Source organism: Eptatretus burgeri, chromosome 1 (genome assembly GCF_056783735.1).
Source record: "Eptatretus burgeri isolate ZD-2024b chromosome 1, Ebu_testis_v1, whole genome shotgun sequence".
Lineage (NCBI taxonomy): Eukaryota > Metazoa > Chordata > Myxini > Myxiniformes > Myxinidae > Eptatretus > Eptatretus burgeri.
In genome coordinates this window covers 48,629,592-48,643,757 of record NC_140961.1, presented here as the reverse complement: position 1 = coordinate 48,643,757, position 14,166 = coordinate 48,629,592, and the positions used below count along the sequence as shown (strand labels likewise).

General features: G+C 48.1%; 1 protein-coding gene across 1 annotated transcript in view; it reads left to right on the top strand.

Moving 5' to 3' along the window:
- Positions 1-13,964, top strand: part of WBP11 (WW domain binding protein 11) — a 44,596-nt gene extending 30,632 nt beyond the window's left edge. Inside the window, exons 9-11 of the mRNA XM_085883191.1 lie at positions 8,473-8,799; positions 9,136-9,297; positions 9,571-13,964. Coding sequence (XP_085739317.1) covers positions 8,473-8,799; positions 9,136-9,297; positions 9,571-10,097 — 1,016 coding nt within the window. The 3' untranslated portion in view covers positions 10,098-13,964. The remainder of the gene's footprint in view (positions 1-8,472; positions 8,800-9,135; positions 9,298-9,570) is intronic.
- The last annotated feature ends 202 nt before the right edge of the window (positions 13,965-14,166 follow it).

The window sequence follows — 14,166 nt, the reverse complement described above, 5'->3', positions numbered from 1 at the left end:
GTGTTATCGCCGACCTTGACGGTTCAGATTCTCTTCTTTACCCGGGTGTTCAAACGCAACTACTCATTCCACGATGCAAGATGGCACTTTCAATGTGGTGAAAGGAGGACGCAACGAACGGGATACGTTGCACACAAGAACATTTATTTACAACAACACGTATACAGTCATGCAACATACAAGCGACAAATAGAAGGCAAAAGCAATACCACTGACTACGATTATTATTTACAAGCAGTCACTCCCACAGTTTCTACTTGGCAGGACACTGCGCCACAGCATGCATACAACAACAAAGAAAAACCCTCCCCATAGGCAGGGAGGTAGACGGGGTTCGTAAACCTTTATGGCATGGGACCTGGAGGACCGAACCTGAGACCGAAAGGTCTTACCCGTGCCCTCGTGGAGCGACGGTGGGCAGGTCGCGACGTCGACTCCCCACGGCCTTGCGTAGCCGCGCCTGACCTTGGGCCGCTGGCGTGGTCAGCGAGGTCTCTCCGGCGTTGCTGCTGGTGCTTTCACGACCCACGACCGAACAAGAATAGACTGAAGGGCAGAAGGGGCTTCAGGACCAGAGAGAGGGTGAGCCTCGTGCGCGTCCGCCCTTTTATAATCTGATGCTCTGCCCTTCGCCCCACCCCGCTTCTGGCTCCACCTCCCTTCGAGAAGGTTCCCGAAAAGGGGCGTTCCCTCACCCCGACCGCCTCACGCTGTTCATCCACCAATTGGTGGCGAGCTTCCCTCCCCCTGCCTCCGTCACACTCCTAGGAGAAACAGGCGGGAAAAATCCGGGCGCCCATCGGAACTCCTCTGGTTTCCTTTTGCGTTCGGTTTTCAACGCGGCTTGTTGATTGCGTGGAGGTTTGTTCAAAATAACAACAGAAAAGAAAAACGGCTATCTCAAAGAGTCGCAGCCCGGTGAACACGAAGAAAACCCTTTAAACAACGGTGGGGACCTATCTGAACACTCACTGACCGGCATGGCTAATCTAAGGACCCTTTATGGTGTATTGCGAATTTCCACAGCCGCAACACTTCCCCCTCCCTTTTTTACAGACTCGTCCCGAGTCGTCAAATTTTCATGTGCCATCATGTGTAAGTTCTCCCCTAGTACGATTTACCTTCGGATCCCTGAGTGCGACATTCAGTGTATTCGTGTCCTCAAAATAAATAACCTACAGGCTGAGTATCTAACGAAACAAACCCACTCAAACAGACGACTTAAATAAATTGCCGGCGCTAAGACTCACATGCCGGGGGCGCAAAACACATTTACAAGTACATCTTAACCTTACAAATTTACTCTAAACCATGGCCCAGGATCTATGGACTCTGTGGAAAAAAAAAAAAAAAACAAGAGCTAGCAGGGAGCCAGGCTGCTCACACACAGTCTCTGGCTCATGCAACAATGCAGGTGATGGAATGTGGCCGGCTGCACACACGCAGTCCATGGCCTCCCCTTTGGAATGGGCGCAGTGAACGCAACGGTGCACGGGCTGCACAACCGCAGTCTCCGGGTGCGGCTGCCTACCGGGCAGTCCCTGTGGCACGCGAGGGTGCTGACTCAAACAGCACAAGCTATGAACGGTGGATGGATGGATGAAAACAAAAACATGGCGCACGGGCTGCTGGTGCAGTCCCGTGTTGCAGCTGCCATCAAAGCAGTCCCTGCAAATTTGCGCGAGGATCCTGGCGCACATGTCAATGAACACGGGGTGGGGGGGGGGGGAGAAATGCAAAACAGAACAGGGCAAGAAGAACAAGGGCAGCAGGCATGGGCCAAGGCAAAGGCAGGCAGACAAGGCATGGCATGACAAGGCCGCTGTCGCAAACACAGCCGGCAGATGAAGTGACCGGCACAGGCCTTGAAGCAAAAACAGCCGGCAGACGATCTGACCGGCACAGGCCTTGAAGCAAAAACATCCGGCAGTCGATCGACCGGCACAGGCCTCGTAGCAAACACAGCCAGCAGATGACGTGGCCTACCTCTTGCCTTGAAATGGAGGTTGGTGGAGGGAGTGCGGTGGTGCTGGCCACTCGGAAGGCAGGCTCGGACCTACCCGACTGTCTCCCTCCCAACCTATCGCCTTTGCCTGTCTCTGTCCATACCCACCCCCTTAATTTGTCAAAGATCAATTTAGCCCCAACTTATTTTTTTGTTTTTATTTTTATTTTTACTTCCCCCACTATAATTTCGTCCCCTAACCCCCTTTATCATCTTTGTTCGGCTAACCTATCGTCTCCAAGCCTACTCCCAATCCCTACGTTCCCTTCCTAGAGGGGAATGAGGGAGAGCTGGTGTCCTGCGTCGAGGCCCAATTCAAGCCTCAGAATGGCCTCCTCAGACTTCAGCGATCTAACCCAAAGTGGGTCCAGCGGCCCACAACGAGAGCGAAGGGATGGATGGTGCGGAGGGGTACACTTCCTATCTACCCTAACCATTATTACTTAAACTACCCCGGGGCTTTCAACAAGTGCCTCTCGCTTACACTATCGGTTCTAACAACCAAGATTCCCGTCGCCTGTGTTGGTGTCCTCACAATTTCGGGCCTCGCCCTCCAATTTTCCTCCCGTGCCCTCACACGGTTTCATGGCTGGGACGCGTGGCTCCCTTGGCAGGAACTACCCTCTGCTGATTCTCCAACGATGGCACCCCCAGGCACTACACTGCCTCCGAGCCTACCAGCTCCCTAAACTGGGGAGTGCCCTCCCTGGCAACTCCCCACCGATGCCCACGTGGCGTGTTGGTGCCCCGGGTCCCTTTCCGAGGGTCGCCCGTGCCCAGTACACTGCCCCCGTGGCATATGGCGCCCCGGGCCCCGCATCATGCGGGCGCACCCGTGCCCATGACGCTATTCCGGCTCCCACTGGACCCTTGGCCTACCACGGCCGACTAGCCCGGGGTACCCACTCAGCGATACTCACCGTTCGTAGCCACGCTCCCAGCCAGTCAACAGGGCTTCTGCACCCCTCCAAATGGGTATCGAGCCTACTTCCCCACCAACAGCAAAACGACCTACATTTTGTCAATTTGACTAACCCCCTAACTCTCACCTTACACTGACCCCGGGGTCCCTTGGGCGGGAGTCACTCCTCCCCCCAATCACTCATCGCACCATGCATTCCCCATTCGCTCCATTCACACAGATCCGCTGGCCTCACTCGCTCAACAAGTCTCCTTTCCGCTCTTCAACTCACCCATCGCTGATCTCTGCCATCCTGCTCAGTACTTCCCCAAACTACCTCGTGCTCCCACGTCATCCCTTACACTACAGCACGTTCCTTTTAACACTACGTAGCTAAGCTACGTCCCCTCGACACACTCACAGTCTGTCACTGTTCTCAAATCCATTTCCCATCCTAAATCTCAACTACAATCCGTCCAACTAATCCATTCCATGGGCCCCATGAGGACTTATCCTTGCCCCATGGAGCCGGTCTCGCTATCACTAACCCTTCCCCCTAACTAGTTCCATCCTGTGCCCTGGCAAGGGGGTCTTCCACCCCTTACCCGGGAATCCTGTTCACCCGAAGCGAGGCTTGCTTTTTTTTTCTTTTTCTTTTTATGCGCGTGCACCAGCGCGGCAACTCGCAACCTGCGCACCTTGCCCGTGACGTCATGGCAGCTGTTCGCGTACCTCGTCCCTCTTGGATGGTACCATCCGGCAGGGATCTCTCCTCCTGCCGGATTCCAACCCTACATGCAGCCATGACGTCACCCTGCGCATTCAAAACAAGCCTCGCGTTTTGAGGGGTTCCCCACGCGAACACATGTTCTCTGCTCGTCGGAGCTTTACACAAACACGCTCATGTGGAGAACCCATCTGGTCCAAATCCGTCTATCCCAGCCTAGCTTTTGTCCGTCGCGGGATCGGCTACATCCACAGCGGGCGTTTCCGGACCGGGTTTTACTCCCGCAAGTGCGCACGTGGCAGCCTCGTGCGAAGCACGGCACGAACCTCGCGCTCGCTGCCTTGCAAACCCGGCACGGTCCCCGATCCAGCTACGGCCGCTACTCGGCCTTTGTCCCTCTGTCGCCGTCTCCGTCCCCATTCCACCTACGCACACCTGCATGTCACGACGCTCATACACCACTCCATTACATTCACACCGGGAGACGCGGCTGCGTGCTCCCGCATGCCCACCGTCATCTCCCTTGCATACCGCTCTCTCACACACACGGTCTCTCTTGCACTCGGCCGTTCACTCACGCATGCCATTTCCCTTCCACACGTGGTTCCACTCACTCGCGGCCTTTCACTCACTCCCGTGGTTTGTTCCACACACGGCGTGCTGGGCGGCACACACTTCGGCTCACTCGCAACCACACCACTCACACCCAGGGTCTCTTTTGTACACGGGGTCTCATCCACACAAACCTTTTCACTTACACACGCGGTCTCTCTGACACGTGGTGCTTCATCCACACATGCGGTCGCTCTCACACACGCCCTTGCACCCACGCCAGGTGCGCTTTGCAGCACACATTTCGCCACACTTGTAAACACACACCTCGACACCACACACACCGGGACCACACTCGTAACCACACTGGGGATTTGTGCCACCCCAAGGGTTTCCGGGGCCTCTATACCCCCCAAGCTCTCCGTGCACCCGTTCGCAGCAGTCGCCCCCCTCTACCTCGCCTGACACGACCGAACCCACCTGGTCGCGATCAACTTCAAGGAAGCATAGCGTCTCCCTCCGTTCCCGAAGGAGGCTATCCAGCTGCTCGCACCGGGTCACGAAACAGTCCACCAGCTCGCCCCCATGGTCCTCCACTACCTCCGTGTGTGTGTGTGTGTGTGTGTGTGAGTGTGAGTGTGAGTGTGAGTGTGTGTGTGTGCTCGTCTTTCACCCCGTCTTTATCGTGTAGTCTCTCCTCTACCGTTTCTACCTCCCGTGTCTCTGTACATTTTATGTCCTTTATTATCTCTGTCGTCTCCACGTGTCTCTTACACGTCACAGTCACCACATTTACTTTTTCCCTCTGTGTCACCGTCACTTCCTTTGTCACCTGCTCGAGTCTCACCCAACGCGTCTCCCGAATTAATTTGGCCCCACCCGCCTCCATTGCGGGCCTGACAGCCGTTGCACTCCCCCCCAACTCGTTCGCTCCAGCACGTGGCATCGCCATTTTCTCGCCCGCGGTCCGCGTTTCGCTGCACGCAAATGCTATTATGCCTGCCTATTTGCTGCATCTCACCCCGCATTCCTTTCATTTCTTCTTTCATTCCGTTCTTCATCTGTTGTATATTCGCATTCATGTGATTATTCATTCTGTACACATTTGTTTTTATTTCGTTCATTTGTTGCCGATTTCCATCCATTTTTTCGTTCATTTATTGCGTATTTCCATCCATCTTTTCGTTCATTTGTTGCATCATCCCGCTTTTTGCCTGCAAAATCATGTTTACCTGGCCCACGTTAAGTGGGTCTGCAGCAATCGCTTCGCCCTCAGGCGCGGGTCTGCTGGGGACTGGGGGAGGACTTTGATGGAGGTGGGGTGGGGGGGGGTGTCATACACCGCGGCCTCTACCGCTGCCGCGCCCATTTCGAGTTCCGTGTTTGGTTGGGGAAATTCATCCTGTCCGGACATGTCCTGCTCGGGGATTTCATCCTGGGCCATGGATTCTATTAATTCTAACTCCATTTCTAATTCCCCTGGCACCCGTTAGCCTTGAAAAGCCATCTTATTTCGTGGAATAAATTGATTTAACTGCCCGTAATTTGGTGGGAATCGGGGGTCGCTCCACTCACCCCTGAACCGATTCCCGTGAATTTAGTAGGAGACGGGGTGGATTCGAATCTCACTCCCAGACACCAGTGTTACGAATTCTGGCCCGCCCGGCGTGCGAGCAGCCGCGTACCTCTAATGGCAGCCGCGTCGCCCACCGGACAGACAATTCAGTCGTGACCCTCCTGGAACTCCCGCCAGGAGCCAGTCACGGGTGGGGGTTTAACCTCATCACAAGATAGGGTGAATCACCAAATTCGATAAACCTAAATACCCGCGTGGGTAACCTACCGAGGAGTTGCACCACGCCGCAGGTCGGCTCAGGTCACGAACCGCTTAAGCAGTTGGTTCCCTACTACAGGGATAATCGAGCGGTGTTATCGCCGACCTCGACGATTCAGATTCTCTTCTTTACCCGGGTGTTCAAACCCTACTACTCATTCCACGATGCAAGATGGCACTTTCAATGTGGTGAAAGGAGGACGCGACAAACTAGATCCGTTGCACACAAGGACATTTATTTACAACAACACGTATACAGTCATGCAATGTAAAAGCGACAAATAGAAGGCAAAAGCAATACCACTGACTACGATTATTATTTACAAGCACAGTCACTCCCACAGTTTCTACTTGGCAGGACACTGCGCCACAGCATGCATACAACAACAAAGAAAAACCCTCCCCATAGGCAGGGAGGTAGACGGGGTTCGTAAACCTTTATGACACGGGACCTGGAGGACCGAACGGGTCCCGTGAGACCGAAGGGTCTTACCCGCGCCCTCGTGGCGCAACGCTGGGCAGGTCGCGACGTCGACTCCCCACGGCCTTGCGTAGCCGCGCCTGACTTCAGGCCCCTGGCATGGTCAGCGAGCTCTCTCCGGCGTTGCTGCTGGTGCTTTCACGACCCACGACCGAACAAGAAAAGACTGAAGGGCAGAATGGGGCTTCAGAACCAGAGAGAGAGAGCGAGCCTCGTGCGCGTCAACCCTTTTATAATCCGAGGCTCCGCCCGTCGCCCCACCCCGCTTCTGGCTCCACCTCCCTTCGAGAAGGTTCCCAAAAAGGGGGGTTCCCTCACCCCGACCGCGTCACGCTGTTCATCCACCACTCAGCGGCGAGCTGCCCTCCCCCTGCCTCCGTCACACTCCTCGGAGAAACAGCTGGGAAAAATCTGCGCGCCCATCGGAACTCCTCTGGTTTCCTTTTGCGTTCGACGGTTTTCAACGCGGCTTGTTGCTTGCGTGGAGGTTTGTTCAAAATAACAATATAAAAAGAAAAACGGCTATCTCAGAGTCGCGGCCCGGTGAACACGAAGAAATCCCTTTAAACAACGGTGGGGACCTATCTGAACACTCACTTACCGGCATAGCTAATCTAAGGACCCTTTATGGTGTATTGCGAATTTCCACAGCCGTAACTATATATATATATATATATATATATATATATATATATATATATATATATATATATATACAGTATATATATATATATATATATATATATATACAGTATATATATATATATATATATATATATACAGTATATATATATATATATATACAGTATATATATATATATATATATATATATATATATATACAGTACATATATATATATATATATATACAGTATATATATATATATATATATATAATATGAACATTTGATTTCCACAGGAATGTCTTCTTTTTTCATGTTGTGAGCTGCTTTCATTGCATACTGTCAAATTGTTGAATCTGTATGAATAATAAAGTGATCTATATTCACAAAGACTGAAGTGTTTTTTTTTATCTGTATGTCTATTTATCTACATTTTCAATAATGGCGACTGCTAATTTGCATATTAATGAGCTAAATTTCAATGTTATCAAATTGTAAGTGGGTTTATCATGACCAATGACCCTAAAAACATGGATTTGGACACCTCAGCCAGGCTGTTTGGATGCTTACTTTTGGAGATATTAAGAAAAATAGTAATTTTGACAATGGCCACTACTAATTTGCATATTAATGGGTTTCTACAAATATGCTCAAGGGTGCCAGAGTGGCATCAATCAGAATATTCATTCAGATGGTCTAGTGATCACAAAAATGCAGAAAAACATTGTGCGGACCCCAATGCAAGGTCATCTTGAAAAATGGTGTTTGACATCCGGACGACAGTGGCTGGACGTTGAACTCAGCACTCGCCTGCCTGGAAGAGCGGACGGTGAGATGCTGCACTCCCACGGAGAAGGCGTGGTGTCTGTTGAGAGAGTGCACAATGACCAAGTCTGTGCAACATCAGCTCACCTCATGGCTCATTTTCATCACTGTGCCCACATTCGATCATTTCCTGAGAGTATACTTTCCTCAATCATTGGATTTGTGGTGTAAGATGAAAGGCAACAATGCCTTTATTCAGATTACGTGCATGTGTAGTTGCACTACCTTTAATTGGGAAACAGTGATCTTGTTTCTGGTGTGCATTTGTTTTCCTGGGGCTAAGACCACATGCAAGTGTAAGGGTGACCATAGTCAGCTGGAATTTGACCTCGTAGCAAGGACTAATTAATAATCGTGGTGGTCACTTAAAAATCGATAAAAGGTCTTAATTTGAGAATTAAGGAAATATAAAATGTTTCGTATTTTGAATTCAAATGGAATGTGTGAATAAAATGGAAGTATTTCTGAAGCTATTGTTGGTCAAAGTAACTACACAATAGTCATCTTTGTGTTGTCATCTTCAGGCCAAGAAATACCAACACAGGACGAACGAGACAACGAGGAAGAGGAAGAGCGTGAAGAGTTTAAGGGTGGTCAGGCTCAGCCAAATAAAGATGCTAATAAAGGTTCCAAGGCTGAGAGCAATGAAGAAGGAAAGGCTACTGCTTCCAACTTTCAGAAACCCTCCGGACCCTTGCCACACGTTCCGCATCAGATCCCTGTAGCATCACCGGCTCCATCTCCGTCAGTGGTTGCACCTCCCCAAGGTCCGCCGCCAATGGCTCCCCCAGGAATCCCACCTTTGAGACCCCCTGGACCACCTTCCGGTCCCCCACCTGCTCCCCCTCCTGGTAAGGCCAAAACAGCATTGTGAAGTTACATTTATTTGAGACATGTAAATGCACATTTCTAATCATGCTTATGATTGACTGTATCATCTTGTTCTCGTTCGCATTGAGTATATTCTTTTGCTCCAATTTACTGCAGAGTAATGAATGATGAAAACCCTGATGTTGAACCTGATTATTGGGGAAACCCTGTCATGGGGTTGTTCCTTCATAATCAGATTTCCCAAGTTTGAAATTGACTTTTGGAGGCAGCATATCGCTCTCACTCTCTCCCTCTTTCGCGCTCTCCTTCCTCCTCTCTCTTTATCCCTCTCATTGGTGTTCCCTTTCCCTGAACAGGTGTTCCACCCTTCCTCCGTCCTCTTGGGATTCTGGGAATGCGAGCACCTCCACCCCGTCTGCTGCCTCCGGGGCCCCCTCCAGGTCGTCCTCCAGGACCTCCACCGGGCCTCCCCCCTGGTCCTCCACCTCGAGCACCACCTCCTCGTTTGCTTCCACCTGGTACATCACTTGTCTTGCATTATGTCAATCGCTCAGCAACACTTTTATGTTGGCCGTTCTTTTTCCCTCTTCCATTGTCTTTTATTTTTGTTCACTAGAAGGGCATACAAAGGTTGAGTGAGCTTCTCCCTGGTTATAAAGGGTGGAAGAGTTTTTTTCAGTTACTGAAGGGGTTGTTGAGTGGGGGGGGGGAGTGGTGATAGGTTTTTCTGACATTGTTTTTGAACTTCTCATCCTTTAATTTTTTTGTTCATCATTACCCTTCCACCAAAGGAATTCCTCCACCTCCACGTCATGGAATGCTGAGACCGCCAGGCATTGCGCCTCCCATGGTGCCTCTCATGTTCCCTCCACCGGGTACAAATCCTCCCGGGGTTCTGAGCGCTCCTCCGAGTCTCATCTCTCGGCCAAAGGGTGACGAAGGCAAGGCTGGTCCTGGTATTGGGCAAACGGCACAACTAGGTCAGTCCAGTGTCGTCTCGGCTGCAGCAGCCGCGGCTGCAGTGGCTCAGGCCGGCAGCATGGCTACTATAGAGAAGGCAGCAATGGCGACGATAAGCGCTAAGCCCCAGATCACTAACCCCAAAGCAGACGTCACACGCTTCATGCCCACGTCGCTGCGCGTCAAGCGTGAAGCTAAGGGCCGTGTGGTGCCTGCACGAAGACCTGAGGACGAAACAATGGGAGGCACTATCACAGCTGTTTCCACTCCCAAACCTGCATCAAAAATAACCGCAAGCATGCCAACAAAGGATGACATGTACGAGGCCTTTATGAAGGAAATGGAGGGCCTCCTGTAAATTGGGCCTCGCTTATAAGCACCAAGTGTTTATAAGGGTGGCATTTCTCATCAACCTTTTCTCCCTCACAGCACCCAGAACATTTATCTGTGAAATCACATTCTGCTTTGAGGTTTTTTTAATTTTTTTTTTTTTTTGTCCCTTCAAATGTATTGCTCCTTATCTGTTTTGTATCGCAGCCATTATCCAATCGTGACGCGCAGGTGGTGCATGTGAATGGCTTGAAGCAATTTATAAAAATATAGAAAACTTAATTTAGCTGTAACTCTGCACCCCAAAGAAAAATATTCTTTGTTGTTTTTTTTTGTTTTTTGTTTCTTTTAACCAAGGAATTGTGAAAAGGGTTAACTTCATTACCTTGTTTAAATAACACCTTTTCCTTCGTGTTTACCATTAGCTTAATGACACCATTATTTGTACATTTTTCATTGTTATCCAGTGATGGCTGATGATGTCCATAATACAGTTTGATTTTTAAATTGTTTTTGTATATATATATATATATATATATATATATATATATATATATATATATATATATATATATATATATATATATATATATATATATATATATATATATTTTCCCCTCAAACTGGTAACAAAACGGTGAACGTTTCCACTTTTACCGAGGATGGCATTCACTCGACCACTGATGCAACTATTCCAGTGAGACTCGAGATAGATAAAATAATATGAAACTTCATGACTCAACATCATTGAAATGAACTTTTCTCAGATTGCATCCGATTATCAAATCCCTAAATCCGCTCAATGGAAGGACTGCTTCAGGTACAGGCTGTGCATCTTTCTTCTGTTCATGGTTTAGGGAGGTTGGAGATGGAATGAGAAGTGCAAGGGATACAATACTTAAATACAAAGAGTTCGTCACACTGTCTCACCATATCCCAAATGTTTTGGAAAAGGAAACCTTTATCTGAATGTCAGAGGCTGATGAGCAGATGTCATCTGATGTTCGAGGAAGGGGACGGGTTGTGCAGTTCAGCTTTCTGAGAGCGAGGAGATGCATCGGTGAGTAATTTAGGCCTACTCATAGAAGGTTTAGCCATCTGAGTGTAAAACCAAGTTGCTTAGTAGCAAATACCGTTCCATGTGCATTCTGTGTACCAGTGCTTGGATGAAGGATAGTTGTGTTTAAGATGGGCTGAACAAGAACAATAGAAAAAACATTTTGTAGAAATGGATTTGTGAACATGTCATCCTAAGACGTTTGGCCAGTCATTGTATGTGATAAAGATCCAGTAAAAACAGATATTTGCTGGATCTAAGACCCCACGTGAGTGGTAAAGAGTAACAGCTTTGACCCTAAACTCAAAATACCTCATATGGGCTTTTGATGTCCTGCATTCTCGAGGTACACGTTCTCACCACGAAGCTGTCTTTCCTGTGTTCAAATCTCGGCCCAGCTATAAACTGTCATCCCGGTGTTTCACAAGCAGGGTGATTCATCATTTTGCGTGCCGTCCCTCAGATGGACGTTAAACTCGGCATTCCATCTGCCAGCATTAGTTGGCAGATGTTAAAGATTCTACGGTGTCGTTAGCGAAGAATACCATGATCCAATTCCAAATTTCTGCCTGGACTTCCTGAGTCAGAGTCGTGACCTGACCAGAATTGTAGCATTGTAACTGTTCCAGCAACAACAACACTCTACATAGAATATGGTGCATGATAATAGGTTGGAAGTGGGATTCTCCACCATTCCTCGGATTGACGTATGCACCATATTTCTTCCAGATTTTGTGGTTCTTGTCAAGCTGATAATGGTTATTGTTCAAACATTCCATGGACCCTGCTGTGAGACTTGCATTACAAAACCTGCTTCCATATTTTGAGGTCCGAAAATTTTATTCACTTTTGCTTATCATGAAATCACCTGATAGAGACATTCCCTCACCTGCCGTTTCATTGATGCCTTACCCACCCACTTACTCCAATTCTCTCCCAAACTTATTTTACTTCTCTCAGTCCATGCTCCAAATCCTCTCTCCCATCAGCTTCATTTCTGATATTAATTTTGTTTTTCTCAATTCCCCACCCTCACACCTGTTTGTTGTACATCATAAAGTAAATATCCACGCCAGGTGTTTTTTTTTTTTAATGATCAGGGTTGATGCTGCGTTTGCTGCCTGAAGTTTCCCACTTCATGATATCGTTCCGTATCATTGATTTGGGTATATACATATATATATATATATATATATATATATATATATATATATATATATATATACATATACATATATATATACATATATATATATATAAATACATCAGTTGAAATAGTCCTGATGGACTCCAACAGTCGATTATAATTCCACTCTGAGTTTCCATCAACTCTTTCCTCTTGGACACGACTCGAAACCTTGATTATATTCATCGATAGAATGTGTGTGGACAATTCTCATCACTGGAAAATGTTATCCTATGACTTTGTGTCATAGTGTAAGTCATATGTTGATGTATTTTAACTTTGTCTGTTGTCCAAACCTTAAGACCTTGTGAAATGGTCTTTATAAATATCATTTAAGTATAACAATTAAGGTTCATGTACCATGTTCTATAGTGTTGGTTCTTCCAAAGCAGTTTCCTGGCTGGGGTTATAATTCTGGACAGGAAGACACTATGCCATAGGTCACCATTTAACATTCACCAACTAATGCTGGCAGATGTGATGGCTGGGTTAACGTCCATCCGGTGGAGGGCACACATTGATGAATCACCATCCCGGTGAAACACCAGGATGACAGTTTATAGTTGGGTCGGGATTCGAACCCAGGATATAGACAGATCAGAGGCGAGTGTGCATACCTTTAGGAGTCTAGGTCATCCTGCCACCCCAAGACACAACAATCGGGCTGCAAATTGTGCCGTGTGCTATTAAACAGTAATCAATAAAATCATTTCCCAGCATAAGTTAAATAGCCTGCAGTGATTGACAGGTCATCATAGACACAGGATTTTCCCATCACGGTGAAAGGAGCGTCGCAAACACGATACAGCGTGAGCACGTTGACTGCACACGTGACGTAAGCAATGAGCCACTAGACGGAGTTCAGTGACTGCTCATATATTTCATCGGGATTCTCATGACATTAATCAGTGATCCGTGAGTTCCACACAAACACTGCTGTGAGCGACCGTGAGAGGCGCCCAGTTTACCCCAGCCGGCGATCCAAGCACCGTAACGTCTTCAAGGTCAAAGGAATGGTCGGTCTGTCGTGATCAAAGGTTCACAGCGCACTTACTGGACACTCATTAACCACAACCCGACCAGCAATGGCAGGGAAACGGACGTGGTCACGTGGAGTGCACATGCGTAAATCACGATCCGTGCTCCTTTCTGTCTGATGTTAATGTAATGCATTTACAAACAAGAAAAATAGCAATCAGAGATTGCAGAGCCTTGCCAGGACTTTTGTGTGGTGTTTGTGTAGTTTGGTGTGATGTATTTTGTGTGGCGTTTGTGTACTGGTGTGTTACGTAATTAATAAGAGACATAATTAGAACTGCCACTTTATAAATGTGGGCAGTGATGACTGGTTCAGCCATTTCAGAGAAGATTTTTGAAGTTTTGTTTTTTTATCCCCCGCCACATGGCGGAAGGGGGATATTGTTGTCACCCAGATCATCCGGCTGTCCGTCCGTCCGTCCGGGCGTCAACATTTATAGCTGTGAGTGTGATAACTCATAAACTGTTCGCCATATCGATTTGAAATTTGGGTCACACATGTACCACCTGAAAAGGAAGAACCTTATTAATTTTGGGCATGGCCGGATCCAAGATGGCAGACTGGGGCGGCCATCTTGAAAAAATGTTTTTTATAATAAATGGAAAACCGCTTATCTGATTTCAATTATTTTTGGTTAGTACGTTCCTCACCCCCCTGGGGAACTTTTTCGAGATGATGACCAAATGGTGTCTTGTTTCCAATTCACCTCCCTCATTATCTGGAATATGTATGACCTTTTTCATTCAATGGTGGGGGATTCCCCATCTCTGATGGTATATTTAAACAATATGGCTGCCAAATCACATGACTGATGA